Source organism: Callithrix jacchus, chromosome 8 (genome assembly GCF_049354715.1).
Source record: "Callithrix jacchus isolate 240 chromosome 8, calJac240_pri, whole genome shotgun sequence".
Taxonomy (NCBI): Eukaryota; Metazoa; Chordata; class Mammalia; order Primates; family Cebidae; genus Callithrix; species Callithrix jacchus.
In genome coordinates this window covers 130521774-130544185 of record NC_133509.1, presented here as the reverse complement: position 1 = coordinate 130544185, position 22412 = coordinate 130521774, and the positions used below count along the sequence as shown (strand labels likewise).

Below are 22412 nucleotides of genomic sequence, written 5' to 3'. Positions count from 1 at the left end.
AAGTATGCCACACCACAAAATGAACAAAAAAACCAATAATCTCTCATAGCTGACACAAAAGAAATGGAGACATACAAACTGCCTGACAAAGAATTCAAAGTAATTGTTGTAAGGAAGCCCAGAGAATTTCAATTAAAACACATTAAAACAATTCAATTAAATCAGAAAAACATAAATGAACAAAATAAATCAAAATCACATACAAAATAAACAGAGATTGAAATCATATACAAAAATTAAAATTCTGGAGCTGAAGAATTTGATGAATGTAATGTGACATGCAACAGAGAGCATTAACAGCAGAATTAATAAAGCAGAAGAAGAATCTGTAAATTCAAAGTCAGGTTATATGAAAGTATACAGTCAGAGGAGAAAAAAGAAAAAATTTAAAAATGAAGAAAGCTTACAGAATTTATGGGCAGCATCAGGAGAACAAATACTTAAATTATGGATGACCAAGAAGAAGAAGAGAGGAACAAAAAAACAGAAAGCTTATTTAAAGAAATAAAAGCTTCTTGGGGCATAAGGGGGACCAAAGAAAATAAATAAACAAATAAATAAAAGTTGAACATTTCCCAAATCTGGGGGAAAATATAAATATAGGGAGGCCAAAAGTCTCCAATCAAATTCAGTCCAAATAAGACTGCACCAAGCCATATTATAATCAAACTGTTAAAAATCAAAGACAAAGAGAGGATCCTGAAAGCAGCAAGGAAAAATAAGCATATCACATAAAAGAAGGCTCTAATAAGGCTGGAATAGATTTCTTGGAAGAAACCTTACAGGCCAGGAGAAAGTAGGATGATACAGTCAACATGATGAAGGGGAAAAAAAACCCTGCAAACCAAGAATACTTTACCTGACAAAGCTGTCATGCAGGAAATGATAAAGACTTCCCAGAAAAGAAAAGCTGAGGGAGTTTGTCACCACTTGACATACTTTACAAGAAATGCTAAAGAAAATTCTTGAACCTTAAAGAAAAGGATGCTAACTAGTAACATGAAAACATACAGAAGTATAAACTTCACTGGTAAAAGTAAGTACAGAGTCAAATTCACAATATCCTAATACTGAAATGGTGGTGTGTAAATCACTTATATATTTAGTATGAAGGTTAAGGCCAGGCAGAGTGGCTCATGCGTGTAATCCCAGGACTTTGGGAGGCTGAGGTGGATGGATCACCTGAGGTCAGGAGTTCAAGACCAGCCTGGCCAATGTGAAACCCCATCTCTACTAAAAATACTAAAATTAGCCAGGTGTTGTGGCACACACTTGTATTCCCAGCTATTCAGGAGTCTGAGGCAAGAAAATCGCTTGAATCCAGGAGGTGGAGGTTGCAATGAGCCAAGATCACACCATTGCACTCCAGCCTGGGTTACAAGAGTGACACTCCACCTCAAAAAGTGGGGGGACGTTAAAAGACCAAACTATTAAAAATCATAACTACGATGATTTGTTAGGGGATATGCAATATAAAAATATCTAAATTATTACACAAACATATAAAATGTGGTTGGAGGGGCACTGGAGTAAAAGTGTAGAGGTTTTTGGGCTTAAGGTTAAGTTGTTATCAGCTTAAAACCGCCCATTATAACTATGTGATATTTTACATAAGCCTATGGTAACCACAAAGCAAAATTCTATAGTAGATACACAAAAGATAAAATGTTAAGAATCAAAGCATGCTTTAGAGAAAATCATCTAATCACAAAGGAAAACAGGAGGTGAGCAATAAAGGAACAAAAGATCTACAAAATAACCAGTAAACAATGAACAAAATTACAGTAGTAAGTCCTTACCTATTAATTACCTTGAGTGTAAATGGATTAAATTCTCTAAGCAAAAGAGTGGCTGAATTGATTTAAAAAAAAAAACAGACTCAACTACATGATACCTACAAGAGATTTGCTTTGCCTTTAAGAACGCACATTAATTGGGGTCCCTGGGAAAGATGACCAAACACAAACAGCTCTAGTGCACAGCTCCCAGCAAGATAGATGCAGAAGGTGGGTGATTTCCACATTTCCAACTGAGGTACCTGGTCCATCTCTTTGTGACTGGTTGGACAGTGTGGGCAGCCCAAAGAGGGCAAACAGAAGCAGGTGGAGTGTCGCCTCACCTGGGAAGTGCAAGGGGTCAGGGAACTCCCTCTCCTAGCCAAGGAAAGCCATTAGGTACTGTTCCCTACACTCTGGCCCAGATACTGCACTTTTCCCATGGTCTTCACAACACACAGAGCAGGAGATTTCCTCCAGTACCCACACAATCACCACGGACCTGGGTTTACAGCACAAAACTAGGCAGCCATTTGGGGAAAAAAACCAAGCTAGTCATAGCAGAGTTTTTTTCTTTTTCATACCCAAGTGAAACATCAGTGAGACAAAACCACCCACTCCCCTGGAAAGGAGGCTGAAGACAGGGAGTCAAGTGGTCTGGCTGAACATGTCCTACCTTCATGGAGACCAGCAAGCTAAGATCCAGTGGCTTGAAATTCTTGCAGCCAACACAGCAGTCTCAGCTCGACCTGGGACGTTGAAGCTTGGTGGAGAAAGGGGTGTCTGCCATTGGTGAGGCTCCAGTAGGCAGTTTCAACCCCACAGCGTAAGCAAAGTTGCTGAGAAGTTCGAATTGGGCAGAGCCCAACAGAGCTCAGCAGCTATAGGCACTGTCTCACTAGATGTCCTTGCTGGGCAGGGCATCTCTGAAAAAAGGCAGCAGCCCATCAAGGACTTATAAATAAAGCCCCCACTTTCCTGGGACAGAACACATGGGAAAAGGGATGGTAGTGGGTACAGCTTCAGCAGACCTAAACATCCCTGCCTGGCAGCTCTAAAGAGAGCAGCAGATTTCTCAACACAGTGTTCAAGTTCTGATAAGGGACAGATTGCCTCCTCAAGTGGCTCCCTTACCCCCGTGTATCCTGACTGGGAGACACCTCCCAGTAGGGGCCAACAGACACCTCATACAAGAGAGTTCTGGCTGGCATCTGGTGGGTACCCCTCTGAGACGAAGCTACCACAGGAAGGAACAGGCAGCAATTTTTGCTGTTCTGCAGCCTCCACTGGTGATTCCCAGGCAAGCAGGGTCTGCAGTGGACCTCCAGCAAGCTCCAGCAGACCCGCAGCACACAGGCCTGACTGTTAGAAAGAAAACTAACAAACAGAAAGAAATAGTTTCAACATCAACAAAAAGGACATCCACTCAGAGACCCCATCCAAAGATCACCGACCTTGAAGAAGAAAGGAAGATAAATCCACAAAGATGGGAAGAAACCAGCACAAAAAGGCTGAAAACTCCCAAAACCAGAATGCCTCTTCTCTTTTAAGGGATCACAGCTCCTTGCCAGCAAGGGAACAAAACTGGCTGGAGAATGAGTTTGACAAATTGAGAGATGTAGGCTTCAGAAGGTGGGTAATAACAAACTTCTCCAAGCTTCTAAAGGAGCATGTTCTAACCCAATGCTAGGAAGCTAAGAACCTTGAAAAAAGGTTAGACAAAATGCTAACTAGAATAACCAGTTTAGAGAAAAACATGAATGACCTGATGGAGCTGAAAAACACAGCCTGAGAACTTGGTGAAACATACATAAGTTTTAATAGCTGAATCAACCAGCAGAAAAAAGGGTATCAGAGACTGAAGATCAACTCAATAAAATAAAGCAAGAAGACAAGATTAGAGAAAAAAGGGCAAAAGCAATGACCAAAGCGTCCAAGACATATGGGATTACATGAAAAGACCAAATCTACATTTGATCGGTATACTTGAAAGTGAAGGGGAGAATAAAATCAAGTTGAAAAACACTCTTCAAGATATTATCCAGGAGAACCTTCCCAACCTAGCAAGGCAGGTCAACATTCAAATTCAGGAAATACAGAGAACATCACAAAGATACTCCTCAAGAAGAGCAACCCCAAAACACATAATCATCAGATTCACCAAGGTTAAAATGGAGGAAAAAAATGCCAAGGGCAGCCAGAGAGAAAGGTCAAGTTACCCACAAAGGGAAGCCCATCAGACTAACAGCAGATCTGTCGGCAGAAACCCTACAAGCCAGAAAAGAGTGGGGTTCAACAGACGACATTCTTAAAGAAAAGAATTTTCAACCCAGATTTTCATATCCAGCCAAACTAAGCTTCATAAATGAAGGAGAAATAAAATCCTTTATGGACAAGTAAATGCTGAGAGATTTTGTCACCATCAGGCCTGCACTACAAGAGCTCCTGAAGGAAGCACTGAACAGGAAAAGGAACAACCAGTACCAGCCATTGCAAAATATACAAAATTGTAATGACCATTGATGCTAGGAAGAAACTGCATCAACTAACTAGCAAAATAACCAGCTAGAATCATAATCCCAGGATCAAATTAACACATAACAATATTAACCTTAAATGTAAAGGGACTAAATGCCCCAATTAAAAGACACAGACTGGCAAACTGGATAAACAGTTAAGACCCATCAGTGTGCTGTATTCAGGAGACCCAGCTCACAGGCAAAGACACATATGGGCTCAAAATAAAGGGATGGAGGAATATTTTCCAAGCAAAGGGAAAGAAAAAAAAGGCAGGGGTTGCAACCCTAGTCTCTGATAAAACAGACTTTAAACCATCTAAGGTCAAGAGAGACAAAGAACAGCATTACATAATGGTAAAGGGATCAATGCAACAAGAAGAGCCAACTATCCTAAATATATCGGTACCTAATGCAGAAGCACCCAGATTCATAACACAAATTGTTAGAGACCTACAAAGAGACTTAGGACTTCCACACAATAATAGCGGGAGAGGTTAACACCCCACTATCAATATTAGATCAAGATAGAAAATTAACAAGGATATTCAGGACTTGAACTCAGCTCTGGACTAAGCAGACCTAATAGACATCTACAGAACTCTCCACCCTGAATCAACAGAATATACATTCTTCTAAGCACTACATCGCACTTATTCTGAAATTGGCCAGATAATTGGAAGTAAAACACTCCTCAGTAAATGCAAAAGAATGGAAATCATAACAAACAGTCTCTCAGACCACAGTGTAATCAAATTAGAACTCAGGATTGGCCAGGCGTGGTGGCTCACACCTGTAATCCCAGCACTTTGGGAGGCTGAGGCGGGTGGATCACGAGGTCAAGAGATTGAGACCATCCTGGTCAACATGGTGAAACCCCATCTCTAAAAATACAAAAAAAAAAAAAAAATTAGCTGGGCATGGTGGTGCGTGCCTGTAATCCCAGCTACTCAGGAGGCCGAGGCAGGAGAATTGCCTGAACCCAGGAGGCGGAGGTTGCCGTGAGCCGAGATCGCGCCATTGCACTCCAGCCTGGGTAACAAGAGCGAAACTCCGTCTCAAAAAAAAGAAAAGAAAAGAAACTCACCCAAAACAGCACAACTACATGGAAACTGAACAACCTGTTCCTGACGGACTACTGGATAATGAAATGAAGGCAGAAATAAAGATGTTCTTTGAAACCAGTGAGAATGAAGACACATTGTACCAGAGTCTCTGGGACACATTTAAAGCAGTGTGTAGAGGGAAATTTATAGCACTAAATGCCCCAAAGAGAAGCAGGAAAGATCTAAAATCAAACCCCTAATGTCGAAATTAAAAGAGCTAGAGAAGCAAGAAGCAAGAGCAAACAAATTCAAAAGCCAGAAGAAGGCAAGAAATTACTAAGATCAGAGCAGAACTGAAGGAGACAGAGACACAAAAAAGTCTTTCCAAAAAAATCAGTGAATCCAGGAGCTGGTTTTTGAAAACATCAACAAAATAGATAGACTGCTAGGCAGACTAATAGAAAAAGAGAGAGAGAAGAATCAAATAGATACAATAAAAAATGATAAAAATGATATCACTACCCATTCCACAGAAATACAAACTACCATCAGAGAATACTATAAACACCTCTATGCAAATAAAACAGAAAATCTGGAAGAAATGAATAAATTCCTGGACACTTACACCCACCCAAGACTAAACCAGGAAGAAGTCAAATCCCTGAATAGACCAATAACAAGGTCTGAAATTGAGGCAGCAATTAATAGCCTACCAACCAAAACAAAGTCCAGGACCAGACGGTTTTACACCTGAATTCTACCAGAGGTACAAAGAAGAGCTGGTACCATTCCTTCTATTTATGATTCCAAAAAACACAAAAAGAGGGAATCATTCCTAACTAATTTTATGAGGCCAACATCATCCTGATACTAAAACCTGGCAGAGAAACAACTAAAAAAGAAAATTTCAAGCCAATATCCACGATGAACATCGATGCAAAAATCCTCAATACAATACTGGCAAACTGAATTCAACAGCACATCAAAAAGCTTATTCATCACAATTGAGTTGGCTTTATCCCTGGGATGCAAGGCTGGTTCAACATACACAAATCAATAAACATAATCCACCACATAAACAGAACCAAAGGCAAAAACCACATGATTATCTCAATAGATGCAGAGAAGGCCTTCAACAAAATTCAACAACCCTTCATGCTAAAAACTTTCAATAAACTAGGTATTGATGGAATGTATCTCAAAATAATAAGAGCTATTTATGACAAATCCACAGCCAATATCATGCTGAATGGGGAAAAACTGGAAGCATTGTCTTTGAAAACTGGGAGAAGACAAGGATGCCTTCTCCCATCACTCCTATTAAACGTAGTACTGGAAGTTCTGGCCACGGCAATCAGGAAAGAGAAAGAAATAAAGGGTATTCAAATAGGTAAAGAGGAAGTAAAATTGTCTCTCTTTGCAGATGACATGGTTATATGTTTAGAAGACCCCATCATCTCAGCCCAAAATCTCCTTAAGCTAATAAGCAACTTCAGCAAAGTCTCAGGATACAAAATCAATGTGCAAAAACCACAAGCATTCCTATCACCAATAACAGACAAACAGAAAGCCAAATCATGAGTGAATTCCCATTCACAACTGCTACAAAGAGAATTAAATACCTAGGTATATAACTTACAAGGGATGTGAAGGACCTCTTCAGGCAGAACTACAAACCACTGCTCAAAAAAATAAGAGAGGATGCAAGCAAATGGAAAAACATTCCATGCTGATGGTTAGGAAGAATCAATATCATGAAAATGGCCATACTGCCCAAAGTAATCTATAGATTCAGTGCTACCCCCGCCAAGCTACCATTGACCTTCTTCAGAGAATTGGGAAAAAAACACCTTAAATTTCATATGGAACCATAAAAGAGCCTGCACAGCCAAGACAATTCTAAGAAGAAGAAAAAAAAGCTAGAGGCATCACCCTACCTGACTTCAAACTCATAAGTGGGAGTTGAACAATGAGAACACATGGACATAGAGAAAGGAATATCACACACCAGGGACTGTCAGGGGGTTGAGCGCTAGGGGAGGGATAGCATTAAAAGAAATACTTAATGTAGATGAAGGGGTGATGGATGCAGCCAACCACCATGGCAAGTGTATATGTAACAAACCTGCATCTTCTGCACATGAATCCCAGAACTTAAAGTACAATTTAAAAAAAGAACATACATAAATTGAAAGTGGAGGGTTGGAAAAATATTTCATGCAAACAGGAACCGACAGAGAGCAGAGATAACTATATTTACGTCAGATAAAATAGACTTTAATTCAGCACAACACTGACTACAGAAAAAATAGACTTAAGTTAAAAAGTATAAAAAAGACAAAGGCCATTATATAATGATAAAGGAGTCAGTTCATAAAGAAGATAAAATAATTACAAATATACATACCCCCAACATCAGAGCACCTATGTATATAATGCAAATATTAATAGACCTGAAGAGACAGACTGCAATACAATAATAGTAAGGGAGAGCACCTATGTATATAATGCAAATATTAATAGACCTGAAGAGACAGACTGCAATACAATAATAGTAAGGGAGAGCACCTATGTATATAATGCAAATATTAATAGACCTGAAGAGACAGACTGCAATACAATAATAGTAAGGGAGAGCACCTATGTATATAATGCAAATATTAATAGACCTGAAGAGACAGACTGCAATACAATAATAGTAAGGGAGAGCACCTATGTATATAATGCAAATATTAATAGACCTGAAGAGACAGACTGCAACACAATAATAGTAAGGGAGAGCACCTATGTATATAATGCAAATATTAATAGACCTGAAGAGACAGACTGCAACACAATAATAGTAAGGGAGAGCACCTATGTATATAATGCAAATATTAATAGACCTGAAGAGACAGCCTGCAATACAATAATAGTAAGGGAGAGCACCTATGTATATAATGCAAATATTAATAGACCTGAAGAGACAGCCTGCAATACAATAATAGTAAGGGAGAGCACCTATGTATATAATGCAAATATTAATAGACCTGAAGAGACAGACTGCAACACAATAATAGTAAGGGAGAGCACCTATGTATATAATGCAAATATTAATAGACCTGAAGAGACAGACTGCAATACAATAATAGTAAGGGAGAGCACCTATGTATATAATGCAAATATTAATAGACCTGAAGAGACAGACTGCAATACAGTAATAGTAAGGGAGAGCACCTATGTATATAATGCAAATATTAATAGACCTGAAGAGACAGCCTGCAATACAATAATAGTAAGGGAGAGCACCTATGTATATAATGCAAATATTAATAGACCTGAAGAGACAGACTGCAACACAATAATAGTAAGGGAGAGCACCTATGTATATAATGCAAATATTAATAGACCTGAAGAGACAGACTGCAATACAATAGTAGTAAGGGAGAGCACCTATGTATATAATGCAAATATTAATAGACCTGAAGAGACAGACTGCAATACAATAATAGTAAGGGAGAGCACCTATGTATATAATGCAAATATTAATAGACCTGAAGAGACAGACTGCAATACAGTAATAGTAAGGGAGAGCACCTATGTATATAATGCAAATATTAATAGACCTGAAGAGACAGACCGCAACACAATAATAGTAAGGGAGAGCACCTATGTATATAATGCAAATATTAATAGACCTGAAGAGACAGACCGCAACACAATAATAGTAAGGGAGAGCACCTATGTATATAATGCAAATATTAATAGACCTGAAGAGACAGACCGCAACACAATAATAGTAAGGGAGAGCACCTATGTATATAATGCAAATATTAATAGACCTGAAGAGACAGACCGCAACACAATAATAGTAAGGGAGAGCACCTATGTATATAATGCAAATATTAATAGACCTGAAGAGACAGACCGCAACACAATAATAGTAAGGGAGAGCACCTATGTATATAATGCAAATATTAATAGACCTGAAGAGACAGACCGCAACACAATAATAGTAAGGGAGAGCACCTATGTATATAATGCAAATATTAATAGACCTGAAGAGACAGACCGCAACACAATAATAGTAAGGGAGAGCACCTATGTATATAATGCAAATATTAATAGACCTGAAGAGACAGACCGCAACACAATAGTAGTAAGGGAGAGCACCTATGTATATAATGCAAATATTAATAGACCTGAAGAGACAGACTGCAATACAATAATAGTAAGGGAGAGCACCTATGTATATAATGCAAATATTAATAGACCTGAAGAGACAGACTGCAATACAATATTAGTAAGGGAGAGCACCTATGTATATAATGCAAATATTAATAGACCTGAAGAGACAGACCGCAATACAATAGTAGTAAGGGAGAGCACCTATGTATATAATGCAAATATTAATAGACCTGAAGAGACAGACCGCAACACAATAATAGTAAGGGAGAGCACCTATGTATATAATGCAAATATTAATAGACCTGAAGAGACAGACCGCAATACAATAGTAGTAAGGGAGAGCACCTATGTATATAATGCAAATATTAATAGACCTGAAGAGACAGACTGCAATACAGTAGTAGTAAGGGAGAGCACCTATGTATATAATGCAAATATTAATAGACCTGAAGAGACAGACTGCAATACAATATTAGTAAGGGAACTTAATACCTCCAGTTTCAACAATGGACACATCATCCAGACAGAAAATCAATACATAAAAATTGAACTTAAGCTATACTTTAGACAAAATGGACCTAATGGATATATACAGAACATTCTGTACAGTATAAGCAGAATATATTCTCAAGAGCACAGAGAACCTTCTGCAAGATAGACAATATGTTAGGCCACAAAACAAGTGTTAACAAATTTAAGAGAACTGAAATCACGTCAAGTATCTTTTCCAACCACAATGGCATAAAATTAGAAGTCAGTAGGAGGAATTTTGAAAATTTACAAATATGTGGAAATTAAACAACATGCTCCTAAACAACCTGTGGTTGAAGAAGAAATTATAGGGAAAATTTAAAACTATCTTAAAACAAATGACAGTGGAAACACAACATACCAAAGCATATGAGATACAGCAAAAGCAATTCTAATGTGAACGTTTATAGCAATAAATGCCTACATCAAAAAAGAAGAAGGCCCTTAAATGAACAACCTAACATCATACCTCCACAAACTAGAAAAAGAAGAACAAATATGGTCCACATTAGCATAAGAAAGGAAATAATAAAGATCAGTGCAGAAATAAATAAAATACATTAGAAAAACAGCAGAAAATATCAAAGAAACTAGAAGGTGATTTTTTGAAAAGATAGATAAAATCCACAGATCTTTAGCTAGATTAAAAAAAAAAGAGAAAACCCAAATAAAGAAAACCAGAAATGAAAGATGAAACATTACAACTGATGTAGTAATGATACCTCACCACAGAAAGTCAAAGGTTCATTAAGAGCCTACTATGAATAATGATGTGCCAACAAATTGGATAAACTAGAAGAAACAGATGAACTCCTAGACATATATAACCTACTAAGACTGAATCCTAGAGAAATAGAAAATCTCAACAGAGTCATAACAAGTGAGAAGATCGAATCAGTAACAAAAAGTCTCCCATTAATGAAAGGCCCCACATCTGATGCTTCACTGCTGAATTCTGTCAAACATTTAAAGAACTAACATCTCAGGAGGCTGAGGCAGGAGAATTGCCTGAACCCAAGAGGCAGAGGTTGCAGTGAGTGGAGATCGTGCCATTGCACTCCAGCCTGGGTAATAAGAGCGAAACTCTGTCTCGAAAAAAAAAGAACTAATACCAACCCTTCCTAAGTGCTCCAAAATATTGCAGAGGAAGGAACACTTCCAGATGTATTGTATAAGGCCAGAATTACCCTGACACTAAAGTCAGACAAGGACACTGCAAGAAAAAAATATATTACAGGCCAATATCTCTGATAAATCTGAATGTAAAAGTCCTCAACAAAATACTAGCAAACTGAACTAAACAGCACATTAAAAGGGGATCATACATCATTATCAAATGATGTTTATCCCAGGGATACAAGGATGGTTCAATATACACAAACCAATAAAAGTAACATATCACATTAACAGAATAAAGGACCATATGACCATCTCAATAGATAAGGAAAAAGCATTGGGCAAAATTGAATGTCCTTTCATGGTAAAAACACTCAACAAAGTAGGCCTAGAAGGGATGCACCTCAATACAATGAAAGTCATATTTGACAAGCTCACAGCCAACGTCATACTGAATGGCGAAAACTTTAAGGCTTTTTCTCTAAGATCAGGAACAAGGGAAGAATAGGCCACTCCCACTTCTTCTAATGAGTAGAGAACTGGAAACCCTAGTCAGAAATCCCAGTCAGAGCAACAGGTAAAAGAAAGAAATAAAAGTCATCCAAATGAAAAGGAAGAAGTTAAATTGTCTGTGTTTGTAGAGGACACGATCTTATATGTATAGGAAACTCCTCAAGATTCCATCCCAACGCTGTTAAAACTGATAAATGAATTCAGCAAAATTACAGGATACAAAAATCAGAAACGTTTTTATACACTAACCATGAACTATGTCAAAATGAAATTTTTAAAATCCCATTCACAATAGCTACAGAAAATTTAAAAATACTCAGGAATAAATGTAACAAGTGAAGTGCAAGATCTGAACACTGAAAACTACAAAATACCCTTGAAAGAAACTGAATAAGACACAAATAAATGGAACAATCTCTCATGTTCATAGATTGAAGGAATTAAAATTATTAAAATGATCATACTACTCAAAGCAACCTACAAATTCAACGCAATCCCTACCAAAATTCCAACAACATTTTTACATTAACAGAAAAAATAATCCTAAAATTCATATGGAACCACAGAAGATCTGAAGAGCCAAACATTTTGAACAAAACAGAAAAACAAAGCTGTAGACATCACAGCATCAGCAGGACTGTAATACCCAAGATGGAGAGTAATCCCAGGATTGAGAAATGTTTCCAATACAAATGTAGGTCAACTTTAACTTGCCTCTGGCAGATGGGAGCCACAGTTGTAGCTCAAAGTGTCCAGTGCAATTCTATCACGTCTTGCTCACTTACTAGCTCGGCAGAATCAACATTTGGTGCATTTTGAGTTGTGCTTCTCATTTGTGTTGTGTGGGTATCAAGGGTAGCATGGGGGTAGCACAGGAACTTGGTTCCCAAAGGAACCTTGGTTCCATTAGTATCTGCCTCACCTCCGAAGATATGAATATGTTACAAATGCAGAATCTTGACAATCATCTCAACTCTACCAAATTAGAATCTGCAAAGAAAATCTCCATATACACCTTAAAGTTGGCAAAGCTTTAAGCTTCTTAAAACTGTTAAGTTTAAGAAGAGAGATGATAGCTATGCAGTGGGCAGAGTAGGGTCAGTCCCTAATTTCTACTTGAAATATCCTTGTCCCAGATTCTCCATTAATTTAGAGATACCATTTCATCCCTTATGAGTAAAGTCTACAGCATCTTTTTTACCCTGAACTCACTTGATCAGCAGCCTTAATTATTTAAACTATGGCCCAGACATAGGAATAAAAAAAAAAAAAAGAACACTTTAGGCATAGATGCCTTAACAGCTACTTATCACAGATTGTATTATACACATTAACAAGATCTCAGACCCTTATAATTCCAGTAAGCTTAGTGCTGTGGATCCCTGACCACAGAGGATTGGAAGCAGCAAAGCAAGGCAAAGGGAACGAAGTAAAAATGCAGTTGGGATGAAGTTTACAATAAGAATTGATGGTAGAAAGAATAGCTTTGACATGTTCATGGTTATTTAGATTTATAAATCTATGCACACATCAAAAACAGTTCACTCAGATCTTAGAGAAATTATACTCAATCCTGGCTACTTATTAGAATCACCTACTTTTCTCAAGCCTCAATCTCAGGGATTCTGATCTAATTGGTTTGGAGTGGGTGCAGGTATTGTATTAAAGTTTCCCAGGTGATTCTTAGTGGTTTAGGGTCAGTCACAGAGGCCTAAACACCTGAGTAGCCTCTAAGTAGGCTCTTCCCAGCTTGCTACAATCATTGACAATCAAGGATCCCAGGTTGATTAGGATGCCCTTGGTTACCAGGATTTTTTTTTTTAAAGAGGAAAATACTCTATATATTAGAGGTGATTTTGACAGAAAATAAGATAGCCTAGAACTAAATGATACATAAACACCAATATAAGTCCTGTGTCATAGTCGGAGAAACCTAGAAGGCACTGGTGGGAAGAATCAGACACTCCCCATCTCTCCCTCCTGACCCTCCCCCCATAGCCCAAAATGTACCATGCCCATGAATCACCTGGGGGTCTCATTCCAATACAGACTCTGACTCAGTAGGTCTCGAGGGCAGGCTTCAGATTCTGCCATTCTGAAGAGCTCCAGATGATGCTACTGCAGCTGCTTCAGGGACCACACTGGGAGTCAAGGTCATCCTGATGGTCTTGACTACCCCTCAACCCTGTGTTTGGAACCCAAACAAGAAGAATGACTTCCAAGAATTCCACTGGGGTCCTTGATCCAGAGCCACTGTACCCAAAACTATAGGCTTTCCTGAACTAACATCATATATTTTGTTCATCTCTTTACTTAACTGTTCCTACCTCTAGGCAATGTTATGGGAGGACTGGGGACTATTGAGTTAGAAACTGGCTTACAGCACATGTAGTTTGCCCATTTGTTACAAAAGTATGGCACTGAGGCCAAGCTGGCGAAGGATTTACCAAGTTCACAGGTGACCATGACAAAGGCAAAACTAGATCTAAGTCAGGACATGAAGGCATCCGTTAAGGATTCTATCAAAATGATTGCTTCCTGTAGCTTTCTGTATGAAACGTCCATCTGCTTATCCTCAGGGAAATCAGAGACTATTAAGACTCAGAAAGGGGCCAGGCGCGGTGGCTCACCCCTGTAATCCCAGCACTTTGGGAGGCTGAGGCAGGTGGATCATGAGGTCAAGAGATCGAGACCATCCTGGTCAACATGGTGAAACCCCGTCTCTACTAAAAATACAAAAAATTAGCTGGGCATGGTGGTGCGCGCCTGTAATCCCAGCTACTCAGGAGGCTGAGGCAGGAGAATTGCCTGAACCCAGGAGGCGGAGGTTGCGGTGAGCCGAGATCGCGCCATTGCACTCCAGTCTGGGTAACAAGAGCGAAACTCCGTCTCAAAAGAAAAAAAAAAGACTCAGAAAGGAAACAATTTGAAAGCTAGGCTGATGGCCTTTATAGCCCTTCAACAGGGCAGATAACATGCCACAGAAGCTGAGAGATCTCTGAGACTATGCAGTAGCGACTGCTTCCCCTCTTGTGGAACGTTCATGAAAAAAAGCTCAAGGGCTCTATAAGTTGCCCAGTGAACTCCACAGTCATTTTATTTCATTTTCGTTTCTTGGAACCCTTTCTCAGATAATTTTTAAAATCCCACACAATAATGATATATATTCTTGCTCAATATTAAGAAGCCCTCATGCAAAATTGAAGAGTTTTTACAAAAGAAGGAAAAAGGAATTCTATTCCCAGAACATTCTGCTTTCCCAGACACAACGATCTGATTCTTGCTCCATTGTTTGTAGCCTTCTGGGTCCTAGAGCCACTGATGGGGCTGGGTCAGTGGCCACATTGGCTCCTGGGGACCCCTTCCCTGGCCAAAGTCCATCTTAGCAGCACTATTTTAACTGGACTTGTTATTTCTTACCTCAAAGCTGTGGCCTGGGATGAGACCTCCCCAACAGAGCTTGTGACGTTTTCATCTTGCTCTGTAGCTATCTGGGTCTGAAGTCAAGAGCCATTCACAGGAAAATCAGTCTGAAACCAGTAAGTTTGCATATTAAATATTAACAGCACTAAGGGCTACAGTGGAAAAAAGGTTTGCTGGGCTCAAGGACCCTCACTCCACCCCTAACTTCCCTCTGCTTTTCTCTTCTATTTTTGTGTTCCTGGTAAATTCCCTTATATCTCAGCTATCTTAGGCCACCTCAGCCCCTTCTTGGGAATTAGGTTGTCTGGACAGGCAAAGAGGCAGATACCCGGCTGCCAGGTGAATCAGGTGTCCTCATCAGGTCTCTTCATATCCACTTTTGTGACATTTCAAAGAATCACAAATTATTTTATTAATGCCTAGCCAGAGAGATGGGAAAGAGCTAGAAGGAGGCACCGAACTCCATCCCGTGGTGATGTTTGAATCAGGCTAGAGCTGGTTTCACCTGTTTCTCATGCTTACTTTCTTAATTGCCTCAGTGGGAATGCGTTACTGCAAAATAAAGCGAATTGTTTTCCTTAGTGCTTCTAATTTACAGAGAGATGGTTTTGATCATATAAACCAGGTACTTTTCAAATCCACTGATCTTAGGGTGGAAGGAGGGGTTTAAGTATTCATTTTGAACTATGCTTTCACTAGCAAATTCAAAGCCCAAAGGGAAACACCCATGTTTCTCCACCACATTTTGTAATACCTATTAGATGTCCACAGCATCACCGAGCCATAGAAAACGCATGCTTTGTGTATGGAAGACGAAGGGGGAGAGTCAAGAGTTGCACTTTGCCAAGAAATGTACTCTGACGCTTAAAGGCCCAGGCTGGGAGCGATCCAGCGAAGCTTGGAAAGCCCAGGCCTAGCTCAGGCCCGCGTGGGTCTCTTCTGCTCCCAGAAAATGTGGAAGGGGTCCCGGCTCTGGGCATCCTGGTGTCGACTGTGAGTTCCCAGCAGAGGCCCAGACTCCGGGGTCCCGCAGCGAAGGGAGCGGCGGGGCCTCCCAGAAGAAGAAGGGGCTACCGTCACCCCAGGTGCCTCTCTAGCAGCGGAGAACGGCGGTCGGGGTCGCCGCGGGCCTGCTGGGCCCAGGTCTGCGTTCCCAGGCGCTGCCAGCGTTCCAGGGAGCAAGTCAGGCTGCGTGGGACCCTCACTTGCCACCACGACCCCCACGAGCCCCGCCCCATCCTGCCTTACGCCCTGCGCCAAGGTCGTCGTCCCGCCCCAGAGCCCCGCCCCAAGGCCGTCCTCCCGCCCCGCCGCTGGGTGGCGACCGCAAGCTGCCTTGCTATAAAGCGTGGCCCCATCGCCCAGGGACCAGCGAGCTACCTGGAGAGACTCTGGCTCTTGCTTTTTAGAGAATCCGAGGGAGCCATGGCCCAGGAGCAGTTACGCAGGGAGTCAGTCACCGACCACCCGGACCGCCTGTGGATCTGGGAGAAGTTCGTGTATTTGGATGAGAACCAGCGCACCTGGCTGCCCTTAGTCATCAAGGTACAGCCCGCTTTGGAGCGGATGGTGAGGCAGCAGGGGCAGCCCCAGGAGCTTGGGAGGCCCCAGGACGGGCGAGGCCTAGAGGAGCACCCACTTTGGGGCAGGGAGGCTCCCCACAGATGAAGCCACTTTGAGCCGGGTTCTGGGCTTTTGAACAGGAGTTCACCAGGCCGCGAAGAAGGGTGGGAAAACCACAAAGGAATGTCGACCAAAGGATGGGACCTGTGAGTGTGACTATAATGTTGACTACAGCAGGACGTTTCTGGGCTTCGGGGTCCTAATCCTTAAAATGGGTATTTCTAAAGTAAGTGACTCATTCATATGGCCAATCATCGGAATCATCTTAGGCGGGTCCCAGAAATCTGTATTTTATAAAGAACTTTCAACAGCTTAGGGTCATAGCAACCACTGCGCTGGAGTGTGAGGTATTTCCTATTTCCTCTGTGCTTTATTAAGAAGAACAAATTTAGGCCGGGCGCGGTGGCTCACGTCTGTAATCCCAGCACTTTGGGAGGCCGAGGCGGGTGGATCACGAGGTCCAGAGATCGATAGCACCCTGGTCAACATGGTGAAACCTTGTCTCTACTAAAAATACAAAAAAATTAGCTGGGCATGGTGGCACGCGCCTGTAATCCCAGCTACTCAGGAGGCTGAGGCAGGAGAATTGCCTGAACCCAGGAGACGGAGGTTGCGGTGAGCCGGGATCGCGCCATTGCACTCCAGCCTGGGTAACAAGAGTGAAACTCCGTCTCAATTAAAAAAAAAAAAAGAAAAGAACAAATTTAACGAGTCTAAGCACCAGTATTGAATCAGTATTGGCTTTGTTTCATATGTGATACCTTAAAATGCGTCTTTAGGTCATGTTACGTTTTTATTAGAGAACTATAACTCTTTTACAAGTATTTGGATTTACTCAATGAAATAGTCAAAAATATTCAAACTCTTTCCAAACATACACTGCAGAAAGTATACAAATTTAAAAATATATTAGAACATGTATGTAATACAATAGCAAACAAGAGTTATTGAGTGTTGACTGTGTCTCTACAGATGGGAAACTGAAGCACAAAAATATACATGTGCCCAAGGTAGGACTGCTAGTAGGTAACGGGGCTGGAATTCGAGGCTCTTCAACCACCAAAATTTGCACTTCTATTGGCATTTAAATTTTTTTAATATACATTTTTCTTTAAAAATCATGTCAAATGTTTACTTAAGTCAAAATTTGAAAAAATAATTTAAAGATTCAGTGAATTTCTTTTTTACAATGTCTGGTTGAGAAATCTCTTCTTCAACGTGACACCAAAATCACAAACTAGACAGTTTTTCACATAATCATGATAAATGGCACACAAAAAGTAACCCACTAGCAAACTGTGGGGCAGGGTTTGCCTCACACATTTGAAAAAGCCAGTATTCTTTTTCTCTTTTTTTTCTTTCGTCTTTTTTTTTTTTTTCTTTTTTTTGTAGAGACGGGATCTTGCTCTGTCACCCAGGCTAGTCTCAAACTCCTGGCCTCAAGTGATCCTCCTACCTCAGCCTTCCAAAGCACTGGGATTACAAGTGTGAGTCACTGCAACTCGCCAGAAAAAAGTGTGCCTTTCATGGCCCTTTCTAGGTGGCTAGACACGTGTGCATGCTGGTGGTCCTGGCCCAGCCAGAGTCCCTGTGAGGATCATGCATGGCTAAGGAAGTGAGGTTCAGGGGACAGTGATGACCAGCATTTCACACTCAGACCCCTCCCCAGCTGGGTGGGTGGCTGGCAGGAAGGACTCTGGTTTTCTGTGTCTGGAGGAGCCCTGGCAAGCGGATCCTGAAGGTGTGCCCTGTCCTTTTCTTCTTCTCAGAAGGAGGATAAATTACAGGTGTTCTTTCGTCAGGAAGTCACCCTCCTGGGGAAGCCTATGACCCCCACCCAGATAGGCCCAAGCCTGCTGCCTCTCATGTGGCAGCTCTACCCTGACGGACGATACCGATCCTCAGACTCCGGTTTCTGGCGCATAGTGTACCACGTCAAGGCAAGTGTGTTTCTCCCAGGGATCTATGGGGCGATCTTGGGTTTCCCCTCCTCAGTGCCTGGCCTCAGTGGTTTATCTTCCCTCCATCCCAGTGCCAAAAGCATTAAAAAATGGGGGAAATGTACAACTGTGGATTTCTAAAAGACTTTACCACAGAGAAGATAGCTCCTCTGAGGTCTCTAACAGAACCCTCCCTCTATTCCCTGCCAACCCCCAGCCTGGCCGCAGGAAGCCCCCTTTGGTGGGCAGTCACAGGCTGAAGGCTACAGGGAGGAGGGCAGTCTCCAAGAGCCCCTGAAATCCTCACACTCGGGTTCCCACCTGTTATTCCCAGCTAGGGGAAGGCACAGGAGTGAGAAATGGAGGGAGAGAAGGGCTCCGGCTGATCAGTGCCCTCTCTCTCTCTGCCTCTCAGATTGAAGGCCTGGAGGACATGCTTCTCGAGCAGCTGCCAGATGACTGAGTGTGGCATGGTGAGTTCCACTGGGACCTGACCCCTCTTAGTCCACAGTGGCTGTATCAGAAGGAAAGAGCACCCCTTCTCCGTGAGGGCAGTGCTAACCCCTCCCCGACTATTGCCTTCTGAGGGTCCTGGGATGGGAGAGGCTTCCTGGAGGCACTCATGTCTCTCCCTTACCACTGGGATCCAGGAGCTTCGCAGATGCATATGGCCACCTTAGCGCAGCTGCATGCATCTGTACAGGGCTTCACAAGTTGCGGCCAGCACTTTGTCAGTCGCTTTCTTAAATTATATCGACCAAGCCAGATATTAGATGGTGTTATTGCGTTCTGAGGAAGTGGTCTTCTGACCATAAGCCCTCTATCCTGTTCAGAGTTTGCCTTGGCTCAGACAGAAGGCCTCTGGGGCCATCACTGACCACCAGGCTTCCCACTCAGACTTGCTCCAGCGGCATCGCCCCTCACCCCTGCCTGGTCCTTTCCTTCACCCTTGACTCTGTCTTCTCTTGTCCTTTCCCAGGTCTTGCAGCACCCGTCTGTCTCCCTTCGCCCCAGGGCCTGCACCTGGCCAGTCCACAATGGGGAGATTCGTGGTTCTTTTCACCCTCGTTTCCTATGCCGGTGTCTGCTCCTCTCCACCATGCTGGGTTCTGGGAGGGAACAGGCAGACAGAGGATGAGCTCTACCCAGGGCCTGCTGGACCTGCCTGTGGCTCACTCTGCTCCCATCAGCACTACCACTCCTGCCAGGGAGGACTCCAGTTGGTAGAGCTTCTTCCAGGTGCCCAGTATACCTGTGCCTTCGCTTTTCTCAGCTGGCTGATGGTCTTTGGCCTCTTTCTGTCCCTTCTGTCCCTCACGGCACTAGTGCTTCATGTCACACACCCACTCAGCTCCTTCTGAGAAAACAGCCGACTCACCTGAGCAGGGCCTCTGAGACCCTGGGCCAGTGGTCTCACATGGGGCTGCACCTGCACACAAACACATCTGCAAACCTGCCTGCCAACACGGGTTCAGGGGCAGCTCAAGGAAAGGCCTCAAAGGAGCCCATATCTGTGCTCAGGACTCAGAAGCCTTTGGGTCAATGGTCCATAGCCTGGGACGCAGCATCAGGCCAGGCTGGTGAGCCCTGTGGACGAACCCCCAGAACCCTTAGCTGCCTACCTGGGAAAGGGATAGAGGTTGGGTTTCCCCACTTTTATAGATGACCACACACCTGGGTGTTACTAGGCTGTATGTGGCATGAATGCTTTTGTAATGATTGACTGATTAAATGCAAGATGATTTCTCTAACTTTGTGCTGAATCAGTGTCTGTCCTTGGCTTAGATTCTGGTGTAGAGAAGTAACAATAGGTAGCCACCAACGAAGAAATAAATATTCATGGATTTACTTATTTTACTTTGGAGATAAGGGACTACAGTTTTTTTTGTCCATGTAATCCAGTGCTTAAAACCCCAGTGTTCTTGGAGGCATATGTTGAGAACCACTGGAGTAAGCAACCTCAAAATGTTGTCAGCGATTCCTGGTATTCAAGAGCCCTTCCAATCTGCTCTGTCCTTGCACGGATACTTCTATCCTTTCTGCTCTCAATCCAGCAGGAGCCCCTCCTGCCTAAACTGTCCTTGACCACTCAGGCCCCAGGCAGACTCCCTTCCCCACGTCCCCTGACCTGCAGTCACAGCAGAGCCCACCTGGTGCCGTGTCCTCTTGCTCCCTTCTCAAGACCCGCTGTCGCTCCACAGATGGTAGCTGGACCTCAGATATTCCGGGGGGATGCCTTCCAGAGAATGGAATCTGTCTTATGGAGAATCCTGGCCCTCCCACTTGTGTCTAGTCCACAGCTTTCTTGTCACAGAGATGAACTTAAAGGGTCCTTCTGAGGATTCAGTGGGACATAAACCTCAAGTACTTTTAGAGAATTGTGTAAGGAAAACACTATTTCTCCCACTTTATAGTCTGGGTTAAGAAACCCAGGTTTCTTAACCAGCACTAGACAGAAGAAACTGGCACCCAACCTGCCAGGGTGTGTGTCTCTTGTTGTAACCCCGTCACCCAGCACGGTGCATGGCAGCCTGGGAGTTCGGTCTGTGGGAGCAATTACAGTACAGATGCCTCTCGGCAGGGCCAAAACATGGAAAGTCAGAGCAGTGGGACCGCAGGAGGTCAAGCAGCCGCCTCATTTTAGGAATTGGAACACAGAGACCCAGAAAGAGGAAAGCTCGTGTGCAAGATTCTTTTGTTTACCAAATATTTGACCATCACCATGAAGAGCGTCAGGAGCTGGGATGCAGCAGGGACAAGGCGAAGGCCCTACTCTCGTGCAGCCTTAGTTCTGGAAAAAGATAAAATGGTGCAAAATCCCAGAAGAAAATAGAACAAAGTAACAGGGTAGGGAGTTCGAATGGCTGGTAGGGAAATTCCTGTCTGCAGAGGTGGCATTTAAGATTGAGCCTTGAGGCCAGGTGCTGTGGCTCATGCCTGGCCAGCACTTTGGGAGGCCAAGGCGGGTGGATCACGAGGTCATCAGTTCAAGACCAGCCTACGAAAAGTTAGCTGGGAGTGGTGGCGGGTGTCTGTAATCCCAGCTACTCGGGAGGCTAAGGCAGGAGAATCACTTGAACCTGGGAGGCAGAGGTTACAGTGATTGGAGATTGCACCACTGCACTCCAGCCTGGGCGACAGTGATAGACTCCATTTAAAAAAAAAAAAAAAAAAATTGAGCCTTGAAAAAGAGGGAGCTAGATTCTAAGGAAGAGGTAATGGCAAACGCTGTGAAGATTTAATTTGCTGTGGAAATTACAAACGTAGCAAAAGGATTACTACTCACTAAAAGAAATGTTGCTTTGTAAGAATAAATGGCCCTAATAAATTAACTAAATGCAACGCAGAATCTCAGTTTTCCACAAGACTGACTCTAGGCTTTTGGCTGGAATAGTTGGGCAGACAATGGGGCTGGAATGGTTAGACATCCTATTTATCAGGATGAGGGAGGCATAGGTTTGGCCAAGTGGGGATATCCCAGGAGTTCTGTGTTAGTGTGTTACATATGAATTACTTAGGATACCCCAGTTGAATTGTTGATAGTCTGTTGATTGAATATGGATCTAGAACACAGCTCAGGTCCAGAACAATACATTGAAGAGTCTTTAAAACGATAATTAAAGCCAGGGGCTTGACTGAGATCACTTACGGAGAGATGGTGTTCTCTTTGTTTTATTTATTATTTTTTTTTGTTTTGAGATGAGGTCTTGCCATGTTGCCCAGGCTGATCTCAGACTCTCAGGCTCCCTCCCAAGTAGCCAA

The 22412-nt window shown here is 42.4% G+C and overlaps 1 protein-coding gene and 1 long non-coding RNA gene across 2 annotated transcripts in view; both read left to right on the top strand.

The window, feature by feature from the left end:
* The window catches only part of LOC144577469 (uncharacterized), a 551905-nt gene that overhangs the window by 399054 nt on the left and 130439 nt on the right, over positions 1 to 22412 (top strand). The gene's annotated exons all lie outside the window — the stretch shown is intronic.
* TCL1A (TCL1 family AKT coactivator A) lies at positions 16449 to 19228 on the top strand. The gene is made up of 3 exons (XM_035262192.3): positions 16449 to 16656; positions 18498 to 18650; positions 19066 to 19228. The coding sequence occupies exons 1-3, from the start codon at positions 16513 to 16515 to the stop codon at positions 19111 to 19113; spliced, it is 345 nt and encodes a 114-aa protein (XP_035118083.1). The 5' UTR covers positions 16449 to 16512; the 3' UTR covers positions 19114 to 19228.